This window comes from Myxine glutinosa, chromosome 11, assembly GCF_964187855.1.
Source record: "Myxine glutinosa chromosome 11, kmMyxGlut1.1, whole genome shotgun sequence".
In the NCBI taxonomy this organism is placed as follows: Eukaryota; Metazoa; Chordata; class Myxini; order Myxiniformes; family Myxinidae; genus Myxine; species Myxine glutinosa.
Window position 1 is genome coordinate 19,548,241 of NC_136271.1, and position 16,243 is coordinate 19,564,483.

Here is a 16,243-nt window from a genome sequence, read left to right on the forward strand (position 1 = left end):
TCCAGGTTCAAATCCCAATACTGCATGGATTTGTCCATCATCTTCCAACATCTTTGTCATTCATGTACAAGTACATTGACATCTCCCAATGTTCTTATCTGACATGTGTTACGGATTCGTCACTTCCGTCGTTGTGGTTTTCATCCACTGTAAGCATTTTTGGTTCCATGTACTATTATTGTTATCGTTTAAGTGAAATGGAGATAACTGTTTTCAAAAGGTAAAAAAATAGTGTTTTAAAAGAAACCGGAAACCGGATCGGGAGAAACCGGAAGAAGAAGGGGAGGAAGAAAAAAAGGCGGAGCAAGTGAGGTCAGGAAGAAAAGCCGAGCTGCTTTGAGGTCTCGAGGAGACGCTGGCGAACGGGAGTCACGAGCGAACTTTGGGTTTCCTGGGAAAGGGATTCCTGTGACAGAGTGGTTATCACAGTGACAGATAAACCTGCGTGTCGGGTTTTGCGGTTGATTCCGAAGAGAATCGTTGGAGAGCAGGTACGCCTCCAGTACGGGCCCGCCTGCCATTTCGCTTCCCTCCTGCCATTTCGCATCGCTCCAGCCTTTTCACCTTGCTCCAGCCATTTCACCGCACCCAGCCGTTAGCCTGGTTTGTGAGTGTAACGTGGATTTCGATTGGGAATTTGTGGTTCTCCGTTTGGGAGCCGCTGAACGTTCATACCCGAAGGTGTGATTTCCCAGTCGCCTTTTGGGTGCACCTTTGCGCCTCTTTGGCAGCGTTGACTGTCAGCCGACTTGGATTCTGGTCTCGATTCGACATTTTTCCTGCGATCACCGGAGCGTGGATCGACTTTGGCTTGGTGCCGGGACAGTGACTTTGGGAATGTTCTTTTCGCTCACTTGGAGCACAGTGAGTTATTGAATAAGAAACTGATGGTACCATCATAGGAATTATATGGTATTTTTGTGGTGCAATTGAAACACATTGTACTTGTGCTGTTATACTTGTGTGACCTTAATACAATACTTGTTTTTGGTAACAATTGGTTGGTGCGGTTTCACCATTGGTCATTGACACACATTATAACACATCTTTCTGCCGTGACTCCTTTCGGGGCTCGGAGGTACACCGTGACCGGGGTTTGGGGAGGAGCACGTAACACATGTGATTTATGTACAAGCTCTTCCATCATCATGGGATACTGTCACAACAAACACACATAGAAAATGTTCCAGTAGCTTATCCATAATGATCATACAGGAAAGGTTAATCTATGATGGGAATTTGAGAAAGTATCACCAGACACGCACGTAAATGCTTCCACACTCACTCAATAAATACTTCCCCAAATAAATTTACAACAGTTAAGTTAGAAAATCTGAATCATCTGCATTGAGATCAAGAAAATTGTATATACAGTGCATTCAGAAAGTATTCAGACCCCTTCACTTTTTTCACATTTTGTTATGTTGCAGCCTTATGCTGAAATCGTTTAAATTCATTTTTCCCTCATCAATCTACACTCAATACCCCATAATGACAAAGAGAAAACAGGATTTTAGAAAGTTTTGCAAATTTATTAAAAATAAAAAACTGAAATATCACATTGACATAAGTATTCCGACCCTTTGCTATGACACTTGAAATTTAGCTCAGGTGCCTCCCATTTCTCTTGATCATCTTTGAGATGTTTCTACACCTTGATTGGAGTCCACCTGTGGTAAATTCAATTGATTGGACATGATTTGGAAAGGCACATACCTGTCTATATGAGGTCTCACAGCTGACAATGCATATCAGAGCAAAAACCAAGCCATGAGGTCGAAGGAACTGCCTGCAGAGCTCAGAGACAGGATTGTGTCGAGGCACAGATCTGGGGAAGCCTACAAAAAACCTCTGCTGCATTGAAGGTTCCCAGAGCACAGTGGCCTCCATAATTATTAAATGGAAGAAGTTTGGAACAACCAGGACTCTTCCTAGAGCTGGCTGCCCGGCCCAGCTGAGCAATCAGGGGAGAAGGGCCTTGGTAAAAGAGGTGACCAAGTACCCGATGGTCACTCTGGCTGAGCTCCAGAGATCCTATGTGGAGATGGGAGAAGCTTCCAGAAGGACAACCATCACTGCAACACTCCATCGATCTGGGCTTTATGGCAGAGTCGCCAGAAGGAAGCCTCTGCTCAGTGAAAGACATGAAACCCACTTGAAGTTTGCAAAAAAGTACCGAAAGGACTCTCAGACTGAGAAACAAGATTCTGTTGTCTGATGAAACCAAGATTGAACTGTTTGGCTTCCGTTTGGCAAAATGTTTTCACACCTTCCAGCTTCACGCCGTCTCCAAGATCCAACACAACATTTCCTCCATCTGCAGCTCCCTCTGTGCACACCTTACATTTGAATGTAGCTGCCACACTGGTTAATGACCCTCTCAGACCACGACATTTTTGATGAACCCACTCAGCACACATTGTACATTGAATGGAGTTCACTCCGACACCCTTCCTGTACACAGCACACGGCCACTTCCCAGTTCTTTCCACCTCACCACATGCTTTACCACTTGCCATCACCTTCGTCTTTCCTATATTCACCTTCAGACCTTTTTGTCTCTATACATTCCTTCCACTTGTTCATCTTCGCCTCATTAAAAAAAGATTATGTGCAAACTTTATAACACCGTTTGCTCGACTGTGTCTCAGGATCATGGAAGAAGAGCTTGTAAATCACATGTAAGACAAAAAGATTACGAAACATCAATGGAAATTTTCCTTGCTTTACAAGCACAGTAGGAAACAAAGCACAGATATACAGTATATACACGGTATTATGAAATATGATGAGGTCACAGCATCAGGACGAGAAAAAGCTGTCTATTCAGAACACCAGAAATATCTGCAACATAGACCTTGTTTCAGCCCTGGGTGGTCTTTTGGAAAATCCCTCTTAGTGCCTTACAACACGATTCAAGTGGGGACGGGGTGACGACACGGAACACCCATGTGTTAGGGCAACACGATCAAATTGGGGACGAGTGTTGTTCAAATCATACAGGGCATAAAGAATGTCAGGCCAAGTGAACCTTGAATAAATGCCATTTGCAAAACTTTCTACCATAAGCTCAAGGCCTGCTGTCGTTGGAAAGTTCTTCATTTTTGGAAATCTCAGTTACCCCTATTTTATGTCCATACATCAATCCCACCTTATTTTAATCTATGCCGACCTACAAATAAACTGAAATTGTGTTTCCTACAAATAAACTGAAAGCTATAATTCACCAAATGTCTGTCTGTCTGTCTGTCCGTCCGTTCCCAGGTACCGCAAAAACGGCTGAACCGATCGCAACGATATTTTGGGTGGGTAATCCTGGGACCCCCTGGAGTAAAATAGGCTATATTGTTTTCCCAATTTTACAATTTTCAAATTTTTCCAATTTTCCAGTTTTTCCAAACACGATGGAATAATATTTACCGATATGAACAGTGATGTGGCTTTTATTGAAATTCTACAAATCCTGTTTAGATTTTGATGATTTGCGTGTGATATGATTTAACGGATGTTTATATAAATCGTTTAAAATAAAAATAAAAGCCTTCAATTTCTGATATTTTGCCTTTTCATTTGGGCCTCCCAATTGAAGCCCCGCCCGTAGGGCAGGTACCGTTGCTAGTAATATAGTATGACGATGACGAAAATGGTCGCATTTCACGAGTTCTGGTAAAAGCCTCAAAGGCGACAGTCAAACTCCTCCAACAAAGAAAACACAAGCCACCTGTGTCAGTGCAAGGATCAGTACCTTTGTAGATGATCTTGAACCCCAAGGAGCCTGTACTTTCATCCGTCTGTAAATGGAGCCACATCTGCTCGCTGATACTTACCACCAGGTCGGGGATGCTGGTCCCAGTTAGGCTGGAGAAGAAGAAAACAAAGAGAGGGGAGTGGGATTATAAAGGAAATGTAGGGGATAGGGGTTGTGGTGGGTGGGGGGGGGCGGGGGCGGTAAGTGTGAGGGTCAGCAACCTAGCATGGATGGTCTAGCTCTAGACTCTAGAAGGACGCACACTCACCTCCAAGCTGTCTCGCCTGGGTTGGAATCCCGACCCGGCTATAATCCTGGTGTTTCACATCCCGGTGTTAATCAATGTGTCCCTCGGATGGACACGAAACGAATGTCCCCTCTGCCAGCATTCATTGGTGGACATTATAGATCCCATGGTGTCCTTTGCGAAGAGTGGGCGAGCTATCGCCGGCACCATGGCCAAATTCCAAATTCCTACCCTAACCAGGAGAGGGAATTTCATCAGTGGCACAGGGGTGCCCCCTCAGCCAATGATGCCACCCGCAGCCTTGTCCCGCATAAAAACGAAGGAGAAGTACAACATGCCATGGTAACCTACATAAGATCTTACTGGTGGCCTGAGCATTGAGCGGAGCATTGAGACATTGTATTGTTTACAGATACTAGAGCGTGCCGGTACGTGGGTGCAAAAAAACATGCGTGCAAACAACAACAACAAAAAAAAACTTTGAAACCACGTGGCAGTAACGACCACAGAACCCCCCCCCCCCTCTATTTACATGAAATGGTTTGGTCCATTCGCAAAGCCAAAGCGAACGGCTTGCGAGTACGGTAGAACCCCCCCCCTCTATTTACATGAAATGGTTTGGTTCATTCGCAAAGCCAAAGCGAACGGCGAACGGCTAAATCGCCATAGCTCGGTAACTACTTGTCCGATTAATATGAAACCTTGAAAAGGCACATCCTCAGGTCCCCAGCAATATACCTGGCAAGTTTCAAGTATATCGGACCCGTGGTTGTCGAGAAACAGCGGTCACAGACACACAGACACACAGACACACACACACACATACACACAGAGATTACTGGAATTATAGATAGACTAGGGCATGCCCGTACTATATATATGCCCGTACTATATATCTATCTAAAATTATATCCCCCCCCCTCTATTTACATGAAATGGTTTGGTCCATTCGCAACGCCAAAGCGAACGGCGAACGGCTTGCGAGTACAGTGACAATCCCCCCCCCTCTATTTACATGAAATGGTTTCGTCCATTCGCAACGACCACAGAACCCCCCCCCTCTATTTACATGGAATGGTTTGGTCCATTCGCAACGCCAAAGCGAACGGCGAACGGCTAAATCGCCATAGCTCGGTAAGTACTTGTCCGATTAATTTCAAACCTTGAAAAGGCACATCCTCGGGTCCCCAGCAATATACCTGGCAAGTTTCAAGTATATCGGACCGGTAGTTGTCGAGAAATCGTTGTCGCATACATACACACACACATACACACAGAGATTAGTGGAATTATAGATAGATAAATGTTAATGGATAAGTGACAGGTTTCAGGTTGAAGGATTTATTATGGAGAGTGAGTGGAGAACGAGCACACAAGGACTAACAAGATTGTGTGGTTGAAGAATACCACCGGTAGAAATGGACTGCGACTGGAGATAGCAGTCACCACTTGTGGAAAGGTGGGTTTAGATGGATGTAGGGAAGTTACTCTAAAGGTGAGCAAGTTAAGGGGTTGGGGAGAAGATAAGTGTAAATAACTTGAATGAATTGTGACTTTTGGAATTTCAAATTTTCAATTTCCAAAATCGTGTACAAAATTATCTTGCTTGTTTTTTTGTACACGACAGGGTTTTGTAATCACTTCTGTGTGTCTATCTGTCTGTCTGTCTGTCTGTCTGTGTCTGTCTGGGCCACAACTTCTTTACCATTTAAGTTTTGTTATCAAATTTCACCAAAGCTTTATTATGGCAACACAGAGAAGGCAAATTAATAATTTTGTCAAAAGGTTAAAGGTCAATGGTCAGCGTCACATAAAATCGTCAATTTCCATCCAACTGACCTGAAATTTCAATTTAACATTTGAGTTTTGTCATCAAATTTTCAACAAAGCTTTATTCTGATAATACTGAGACAAATTAATAATTTTGTCAAAAGGTTAAAGTTCAGCATCATCTGAAATCATAAATTTTCATCTGATTCACCTGAAATTTTAAGAATTTGCATATTGGGTCACTGAATTAGTTCATCAATCAAAAGCTAGAAGCTGATTGTTGTTGTTTTTTTAGATCAAAAGGTCAAAGTTCAAGGTTGCGTAAAATCACTAATTTTCACCAGATTGACCTGAAATTTAAGAAATTTGCATACCAGGTCACTGAATTGGTTCGCCAATCAAAAGGTAGAAGCTAATTTTTTTTTAGATCTAAAGTTCAAAGGTCAAGGCTGCATAAAGTCATCAATTTTCGGTTTTAATTTTTTAAATAACTGTTTTCGTTATTTGGAGCGCACAGAAAAAGAAGAATACATCTGATTACAAACGGACGATGATGGCTTTGCATTTCCGGATGCTTTCTAGTTTTGGATGCAATATTCTTGCAATAGGTTTGCAACATTCTTTTTGGAACAAGCTTTCTTATTGGAAAGACAACTGTTACTGTGGGAAATTAAAATGCGAGAAATGACATAAAAAGGAGGGTTTATTGACGAGTGCCATGTACCAACATCTGCAAGCAAGCTACAAAGAAGACCACATTGTATTGGAGCATTCGAATAAGTTATGGTGCTAAATGTTAAATTCCCGAGACACTTACGATTAGCACTTATCCGTTCATGATTATCTCATTCTCTCTCTCCCTGCCATATGTTCGTGAACGTTTATGGGTTAATATCTCCACAGCTGCAATGATTGCCCAGCCATGATTTTTAACTGCTGGCATAGTAATTGAAATTAAATCAGATTTTCAATCCATTCTGTTGTTAGAATGAGCACGGTGCTTGAGGTGCAGGTGTGCACGGATGAACCGGTTTGGGTGATGTGCGTACGCGTATTCTTTCACTTACACATGGAGAATGCTGCCAGGATCGCCAACGTTTGGTCCGTCTCCAACAGTGAGAGTGTCGAAGCCTCGTTCCAGATCGAATTCCTCAAAATTGATCTGAATGACCTGAGGACACGGGGAGGGCATGTGCGACTGTAATTATTTGAGCGTTTGATCCCTGAAGGTAACTAGACTTTTATATTATAACAAGTTGGGGCACCTGGTTAAGATCTGTTCTTTACATGATTCTTCTTTACAATCCTAAAAAAAAAAAAAATTCAATTGGGGGTGTAACACGGAAATGACGGGCCAAATTACCTCCACATTTCTTTGTTTAAAAGGATATATTGCACTCGTGGGGTATGCTTGCACATTGTGTAAGCAATACCAAACCGTGCTTTGTACATTCGTACATAATAAATAAAAGCTTTATAATTATGGGTCAGCATCACCGACCTCCTGATAAATAAATATCAATTTAGGTTTATTTATTTATTTATTTTACGGCCACGTTTAAGTTTTATAAGTAAATTTTCATTTACAGATGTTTTTTTGTAAATATTTATTTATTTCATAATGTAAATATTTATGTGCGCTATTGTCATGTTTATTTCTCAGTTTACAGTTATGGAAATTACAATTTTTAAATGCTAGATATTGATTGAGGTTTATTATTTATTTATTTTTTACATATGCATTTATGGGTTTATTTTTTTATTTTTTTTACAAACATCTTCATTTATGGACGCTTTTTCTTTTTGTCGTTTACAGACATTATTGATTATTGTCATGTTTATTTCACAGTTTGCAGTTTTAGAAATCACAATTTTCAAGTGTTAGATATTGATTGAGGTTTTCTTTACGTGTTCACTGGTTTTTACATCAATTTCATTTACGGAAGCTTTCCCACGGTTCTGTGATCTTTCCCGGTGTACCGGCTTCGATGTCCGTCGGCACACCAAATTACAGCTTTCTACAACAACTGGAATGTAATGAACATTAATATCAGTCCATAGTAATTTATGGCTTAGAAAGAGCTTTACATGTAGATAAGCCGAAAGCACCCGGCGTTGCCCGGGTTCTTTTTGAATGAAATTACTACTATAATTCAGCTTTTACTCGTGGCCGTAGAAAATTGACAACTATAATTCAGCTCAGCTTTTAATTGCGAAATGGGCCCAGCCCGGCCGAAGCAGCCTCGACCGGCCTCGCCACCTAGCCTATAACCTTCCTGGGGCCCGTCCCGACATTATTGGTTCTTTTTTAATGAATTTACTACTATAATTCAGCTTTTACTCGCGGCTGTAAAAGATTGACTACTATAATTCACCCAGGCACCGTTGGCCCCGTTTACAGTGCCCGAGCGGCGGTTCGACCACGTGCACATCGACTTGGTGGGACCTCAGCCCCCCTCGCGAGGGTTCACCCACCTCCTCACCATGGTCGACCGCACCACACGGTGGCCGGAGGCCGTCCCATTGGCGGCGACGTCCGCGGCTGAGGTGGCACAAGCCTTTATCGCCACTTGGGTTGCCCGGTTCGGTGCCCCCTCGGACATCTCGTCCGACCGCGGCCCCCAGTTCACTTCGGAGCTCTGGGCCGCGGTGGCGCAAGGGCTCGGGGTGAAACTACACCGCACCACGGCCTACCACCCCCAGGCCAATGGCCTGTGCGAGCGCTTTCATCGCTCCATGAATGCCACACTCCGGGCCAGCCTCTGCGACGGTGGCTGGGTCAACAGATTCCCCTGGGTCCTGCTGGGCCTCAGGACGGCGCCCAAGGACGACCTGCGCGCGTCCTCGGCGGAGCTGGTCTTCGGGCAACCACTGCGGGTACCGGGTGAATTTATGCCCGACTCCACGGCTCCTAGGTCCGCGGCGCAACAGCGCTCCGCCCTTCAGGAGACCGCCCGGAGGTTCGCCCCGGTGCCAACGGCACACCACGGTTGCCCGCCTTCCCACGTCGCCCCGGAGCTTCGCACGGCAAAATACGTGTTCATCCGGCACGACGCCCACCGGGCACCGCTACGGCCCCCGTACGACGGGCCCTTCCGCATGCTGGAGACCGGGGACAAATTTTTCACGGTCGACATCGGCGGTGCCCCGGATCGCATTTCCGTGGACCGCCTCAAGCCGGCCCACCTCAATCCGGACCACCCCCCGCCAGCAGCTCTGCCTCCGCGTCGAGGCCGCCCCCCGGCGGTCGGACCCCCGGCACCCCCCAGCCCGCTACCCCCCAGCCCTGCACCCATCGCCAGGGGGCGTTTCGGCCGGGTCATCCGGCTTCCCCGCAAACTCACCCTTCAGGTGCGCGGGAATTCTGGGGGGGCGCATGTGGCAGGCACAAGGGGAAATAATTCCGCGCACCAGTGGGTGGAGCGAGCGCCCAGGCGGGGACCGATGGCACATGCCCCGCCCTTCGACCGATCGGCCACGCCCGGGGACTAGGCGTGGCCTCGGCATATATATGCGGGCTCTAAGCTCGAGGCCGCTCAGTGCTGCAGTTCGAGCTTTCGAAATAAAGACTCTTTTGTTTTAACAAACACGTTGTGGCCTACCTCTTTGGCAAGCAAGTTGTGTGTGCGCAGCACCACACTTCACATACATACTTTAGCGCGCCCTCTCTGAGTCTGGGCGGGCGATGGTTTAAATCCTGTCCAAATCATCCTAAAGACTTAAAAACATGCTGCTTCCTTGCTTGACGTTCAGCATTTAAAAGGAGAAAGAGCATGGATGAAAATCGCCAGGAAGGCAATGGCAAACCAGACCGCATAACCCTGGAAAGCAAACTTCTTTGGCAGCCCCAATATGGTGTATCAAATCACATTATGGTTCCTATATATGTGTATGTCTGTCTATCTTGTGTGTGTGTGTGTGAGTGTGTGAGTGTGTGTGTGTGTGTGTGTGTGTGTGTTATATGAGTATATATACTAGCTTGTAATCGTTCCAAACTTCCAGTCTGCACCTACCCCTCCTGTATGCATGTGCTGAGGGGTTCATTTTTGAATTTTTATTTTATTTTTTCAACCAAAACTTTAAACCTAAATTACTTATAAAATGTAATATCACAAACACTACGAATACATTTTTGTAAAATAATTCTTTGTATTATGATTGGTGTAAACCATGACAAAACAGCAACTCAGGTACAGTCATTATCCTCATCGAAAACAAGCCCGTGCCTCTGTAACGACGCGTGGTGAGGCGAGCGCATTGAAACGAGCCAAGCTAGTACCGGAATATATAGATAGTGTTGTCTGTGTTGTGTTGTGTTGTCACTAAACTACTCCCTCAAACTTTCATGAATTCGTACCAAACTTCTGGTATGCACTTATCTCTCCCGTGTGTATGTTCTCGGGGTATTTTTTTGAAAAAATTTTAAAGAAATGTTTTGGGGTTTTTTTGATAAAAAATTGGAAGGAAAAAAATTTCAACTTCAATTGTTTATAAAATGTAATATCATGTATATTACAAATTACATTTGTGCAAAATAATTCTTTGTATTATGATTGGTGGAAACAATGACAAAACAGCAACTCAGGTACAGTCATCAATCTGTATAATATCCACATAACTGGGCAGTGTCTGTGTTGTCGATGAATTACTCCCTCAAACATTTGTTTTAGTGTTTTGAATTATGGTTATGGTGGTGGTGAAGTGTTTATGGTGGTGAAGTGTTTTTCTTCACCTCAAATTATGGTGGTGTCACCTCAAATTATGGTCACCTCATATTTATGGTGGTGAAGTCACAAAAAGTCACCTCAAATTATGGTGGTGAAGTGTTTTGAATTATGTGGTGGGGAGGTATTTTGAAGTACGTGGTGGTGAGGTGTTTTTAATTACATGGTGTTTAGGTGTTTTGAATTGTGTGGTGGTGAGGTGTTTTGAATTACATGGTGGTGAGGTGTTTTGAATTGTGTGGTGGTGAGTTTTTTTTCAATTACATGGTGGTGATGTGTTTTGAATTGTGTGGTGGTGAGTTTTTTTTCAATTACATGGTGGTGAGGTGTTTTGAATTGTGTGGTGGTGAGTTTTTTTTCAATTACATGGTGGTGATGTGTTTTGAATTTTGTGGTGGTGAGGTGTTTTGAATTACATGGTGGTGAGGTTTTTTGAATTGTGTGGTGGTGAGGTGTTTTGAATTACATGGTGTTTAGGTGTTTTGAATTACATGGTGATGAGGTGTTTTGAATTACATGGTGGTGAGGTGTTTTGAATTACATGGTGGTGAGGTGTTTTGAATTACATGGTGGTGAGGTGTTTTGAATTACATGGTGTTTAGGTGTTTTGAATTACATGGTGTTTAGGTGTTTTGAATTACATGGTGTTTAGGTGTTTTGAATTACATGGTGGTGAGGTGTTTTGAATTACATGGTGGTGAGGTGTTTTGAATTAGATGGTGGTGAGGTGTTTTGAATTACATGGTGGTGAGGTGTTTTGAATTACATGGTGTTTAGGTGTTTTGAATTACATGGTGTTTAGGTGTTTTGAATTACATGGTGGTGAGGTGTTTTGAATTACATGGTGATGAGGTGTTTTGAATTACATGGTGGTGAGGTGTTTTGAATTACATGGTGGTGAGGTGTTTTGAATTACATGGTGGTGAGGTGTTTTGAATTACATGGTGGTGAGGTGTTTTGAATTACATGGTGGTGAGGTGTTTTGAATTACATGGTGGTTAGGTGTTTTGAATTACATGGTGGTTAGGTGTTTTGAATTACATGGTGGTTAGGTGTTTTGAATTACATGGTGGTGAGGTGTTTTGAATTACATGGTGGTGAGTTGTTTTGAATTACATGGTGGTGAGGTGTTTTGAATTACATGGTGGTGGGGTCTTTTGAATTTCGTGGTGGTGGGGTGTTTTGAATTACTTGGTGGTGAGGTGTTTTGAATTACATGGTGGTGGGGTGTTTTGAATTTCGTGGTGGTGAGGTGTTTTGAATTACATGGTGGTGAGGTGTTTTGAATTACATGGTGGTGGGGTGTTTTGAATTACATAGTGGTGAGGTGTTTTGAATTACGTGGTGGTAAGGAGTTTTGAATTACTTGGTGGTGAGGTGTTTTGAATTACATGGTGGTGGGGTGTTTTGAATTTCGTGGTGGTGAGGTGTTTTGAATTACATGGTGGTGAGGTGTTTTGAATTACATGGTGGTGAGGTGTTTTGAATTACATGGTGGTGAGGTGTTTTGAATTACATGCTGGTGGGGTGTTTTGAATTTCGTGGTGGTGGGGTGTTTTGAATTACTTGGTGGTGAGGTGTTTTGAATTACATGGTGGTGGGGTGTTTTGAATTTCGTGGTGGTGGGGTGTTTTGAATTACTTGGTGGTGGGGTGTTTTGAATTACATGGTGGTGAGGTGTTTTGAATTACATGGTGGTTAGGTGTTTTGAATTAAATGGTGGTGAGTTGTTTTGAATTACATGGTGGTGAGGTGTTTTGAATTACATGGTGGTGGGGTGTTTTGAATTACATGGTGGTGAGGTGTTTTGAATTACATGGTAGTGAGTTGTTTTGAATTACATGGTGGTGAGGTGTTTTGAATTACATGGTGGTGGGGTGTTTTGAATTTCGTGGTGGTGAGCTGTTTTGAATTACTTGGTGATGAGTTGTTTTAATTTCGTGGTGGCGAGCTGTTTTGAATTACTTGGTGGTGAGGTGTTTTGAATTACATGGTGGTGAGGTGTTTTGAATTACATGGTGGTGAGTTGTTTTGAATTACATGGTGGTGAGGTGTTTTGAATTACATGGTGGTGAGGTGTTTTGAATTACATGGTGGTGAGGTGTTTTGAATTACATGGTGGTGAGGTGTTTTGAATTACATGGTGGTGAGGTGTTTTGAATTTCGTGGTGGTGAGCTGTTTTGAATTACTTGGTGTTTAGGTGTTTTGAATTACATGGTGGTGAGGTGTTTTGAATTACTTGGTGTTTAGGTGTTTTGAATTACTTGGTGGTGATGTGTTTTGAATTACTTGGTGTTTAGGTGTTTTGAATTACATGGTGGTGAGGTGTTTTGAATTACTTGGTGTTTCGGTGTTTTGAATTACATGGTGGTGAGGTGTTTTGAATTACTTGGTGTTTCGGTGTTTTGAATTGTGTGGTGGTGAGGTGTTTTGAATTACTTGGTGTTTAGGTGTTTTGATTTACTTGGTGTTTAGGTGTTTTGAATTACTTGGTGTTTAGGTGTTTTGAATTACTTGGTGTTTAGGTGTTTTGAATTACTTGGTGTTTAGGTGTTTTGAATTACTTGGTGTTTAGGTGTTTTGAATGACTTGGTGTTTAGGTGTTTTGAATTACTTGGTGTTTCGGTGTTTTGAATTACTTTGTGTTTCGGTGTTTTGAATTGTGTGGTGGTGAGGTGTTTTGAATTACTTGGTGTTTCGGTGTTTTGAATTACATGGTGGTGAGGTGTTTTGAATTACTTGGTGTTTAGGTGTTTTGAATTACATGGTGTTTAGGTGTTTTGAATTACATGGTGTTTCGGTGTTTTTAATGACATGGTGTTTAGGTGTTTTGAATTACATAGTGTTTAGGTGTTTTTAATTGTGTGGTGGTGAGGTGTTTTGAATTACTTGGTGTTTAGGTGTTTTGAATTGTGTGGTGGCGAGGTGTTTTGAATTACTTGGTGTTTAGGTGTTTTGAATTACTTGGTGTTTAGGTGTTTTGAATTACTTGGTGTTTAGGTGTTTTGAATTACATGGTGTTTAGGTGTTTTGAATTACATGGTGTTTCGGTGTTTTTAATTACATGGTGTTTAGGTGTTTTGAATTACATGGTGTTTAGGTGTTTTGAATTGTGTGGTGTTTAGGTGTTTTGAATTACTTGGTGTTTAGGTGTTTTGAATTACTTGGTGTTTAGGTGTTTTGAATTACTTGGTGTTTAGGTGTTTTGAATTACTTGGTGTTTAGGTGTTTTGAATTACTTGGTGTTTAGGTGTTTTGAATTACTTGGTGTTTAGGTGTTTTGAATTACATGGTGTTTAGGTGTTTTTAATTACTTGGTGTTTAGGTGTTTTGAATTACTTGGTGTTTAGGTGTTTTGAATTACTTGGTGTTTCGGTGTTTTGAATTACATGGTGTTTAGGTGTTTTGAATTACTTGGTGTTTCGGTGTTTTGAATTACTTGGTGTTTAGGTGTTTTGAATTACTTGGTGTTTAGGTGTTTTGAATTACTTGGTGTTTAGGTGTTTTGAATTACTTGGTGTTTAGGTGTTTTGAATTACTTGGTGTTTAGGTGTTTTGAATTACTTGGTGTTTAGGTGTTTTGAATTACTTGGTGTTTAGGTGTTTTGAATTACTTGGTGTTTAGGTGTTTTGAATTACTTGGTGTTTAGGTGTTTTGAATTACTTGGTGTTTAGGTGTTTTGAATTACTTGGTGTTTAGGTGTTTTGAATTACTTGGTGTTTAGGTGTTTTGAATTACTTGGTGTTTAGGTGTTTTGAATTACTTGGTGTTTAGGTGTTTTGAATTACTTGGTGTTTAGGTGTTTTGAATTACTTGGTGTTTAGGTGTTTTGAATTACATGGTGTTTAGGTGTTTTGAATTACTTGGTGTTTAGGTGTTTTGAATTACTTGGTGTTTAGGTGTTTTGAATTGTGTGGTGATGAGCTGTTTTGAATTACTTGGTGTTTAGGTGTTTTGATTTACTTGGTGTTTAGGTGTTTTGAATTACATGGTGTTTAGGTGTTTTGAATTACTTGGTGTTTAGGTGTTTTTAATTACATGGTGTTTAGGTGTTTTGAAATACATGGTGTTTAGGTGTTTTGAATTACTTGGTGTTTAGGTGTTTTGAATTACTTGGTGTTTAGGTGTTTTGAATTACTTGGTGTTTAGGTGTTTTGAATTACTTGGTGTTTCGGTGTTTTGAATTACATGGTGTTTAGGTGTTTTGAATTACTTGGTGTTTCGGTGTTTTTAATTACTTGGTGTTTAGGTGTTTTGAATTACTTGGTGTTTAGGTGTTTTGAATTACTTGGTGTTTAGGTGTTTTGAATTACTTGGTGTTTAGGTGTTTTGAATTACTTGGTGTTTAGGTGTTTTGAATTACTTGGTGTTTAGGTGTTTTGAATTACTTGGTGTTTAGGTGTTTTGAATTACTTGGTGTTTAGGTGTTTTGAATTACTTGGTGTTTAGGTGTTTTGAATTACTTGGTGTTTAGGTGTTTTGAATTACTTGGTGTTTAGGTGTTTTGAATTACTTGGTGTTTAGGTGTTTTGAATTACTTGGTGTTTAGGTGTTTTGAATTACTTGGTGTTTAGGTGTTTTGAATTACTTGGTGTTTAGGTGTTTTGAATTACATGGTGTTTAGGTGTTTTGAATTACTTGGTGTTTAGGTGTTTTGAATTACTTGGTGTTTAGGTGTTTTGAATTGTGTGGTGATGAGCTGTTTTGAATTACTTGGTGTTTAGGTGTTTTGATTTACTTGGTGTTTAGGTGTTTTGAATTACTTGGTGTTTAGGTGTTTTTAATTACATGGTGTTTAGGTGTTTTGAATTACTTGGTGTTTCGGTGTTTTTAATTACATGGTGTTTAGGTGTTTTGAATTACTTGGTGTTTAGGTGTTTTTAATTGTGTGGTGGTGAGGTGTTTTGAATTACGTGTTGGGGTGGTGTTTTTAATTTCGTAGTGGTGAGTTGTAATCGTCCCAAACTTCCAGTCTCCACCTACCCCTCTGAGTGTATGTGCTGAGGGGTTCTTTTTTGAATATATTTTTTATTTTTTCAACCTAAATCTTCTCCCTAAATTGATTATGAAAATGTAATATCACAAACACCACAAATAATTTTGTGCAAAATAATTGTTTGTATTATATTTGGTGGAAATTATGAGAACACAGTAATTCAGGTGCAGTCATTATCCTCAGCTAAAACAAACCCGTTCCTCTGTAACGACGCTGGTGAGCCGAGCCAAGCTGGTATATATATATATATACATGTATATATCAACGAGATCCAAATTGGGTACTGTAACCCATACTTGTACCGAATGGCTCAATGTTTCGACCATCAATACAACAAACCTTACCCCCTCTTGTCTTGCTCCAGAGCAAACTTTCCTGTTGTGCTTCTCCCCTTCTATATCCAGGTGGAGGGGGTAGTCCTGCTCAATAGACTAATCACCGAGCTTCTCCAAGATGACATGACCCAATGCCAATTCCAACAAAAGCCCATGGAAGCCGTGTTGTAACTGTCTCACATCCATTATTGAGGTACATACATTACATTTTACAATCTCTCTGTCCATGTTGTTTCTAAGTGAGACAATTACAACATTGCTTCATGGTTGTGAGAAGCTCTGGAAATGGAACTATGTTAAGGCAAAGATTACATTTTAAACTTTTGTCAGGTTTAATGAATACAACAAAACGCACGTTTACATATTTACTTAGTTTACTTCATTACCTTAACATTGTCTGTTTTTTTTATATTACCCTCAC

The 16,243-nt window shown here is 41.4% G+C and overlaps 1 protein-coding gene across 1 annotated transcript in view; it reads right to left on the bottom strand.

Moving 5' to 3' along the window:
- LOC137436088 (CUB and sushi domain-containing protein 3-like) overlaps positions 1-16,243 on the bottom strand; it is a 1,358,203-nt gene that overhangs the window by 783,295 nt on the left and 558,665 nt on the right. Inside the window, exons 11-12 of the mRNA XM_078786463.1 lie at positions 6,833-6,936; positions 3,746-3,858 (exon numbers count right to left, since the gene is read on the bottom strand). Of these exons, the coding sequence (XP_078642589.1) occupies positions 3,746-3,858; positions 6,833-6,936 (217 nt within the window). The remainder of the gene's footprint in view (positions 1-3,745; positions 3,859-6,832; positions 6,937-16,243) is intronic.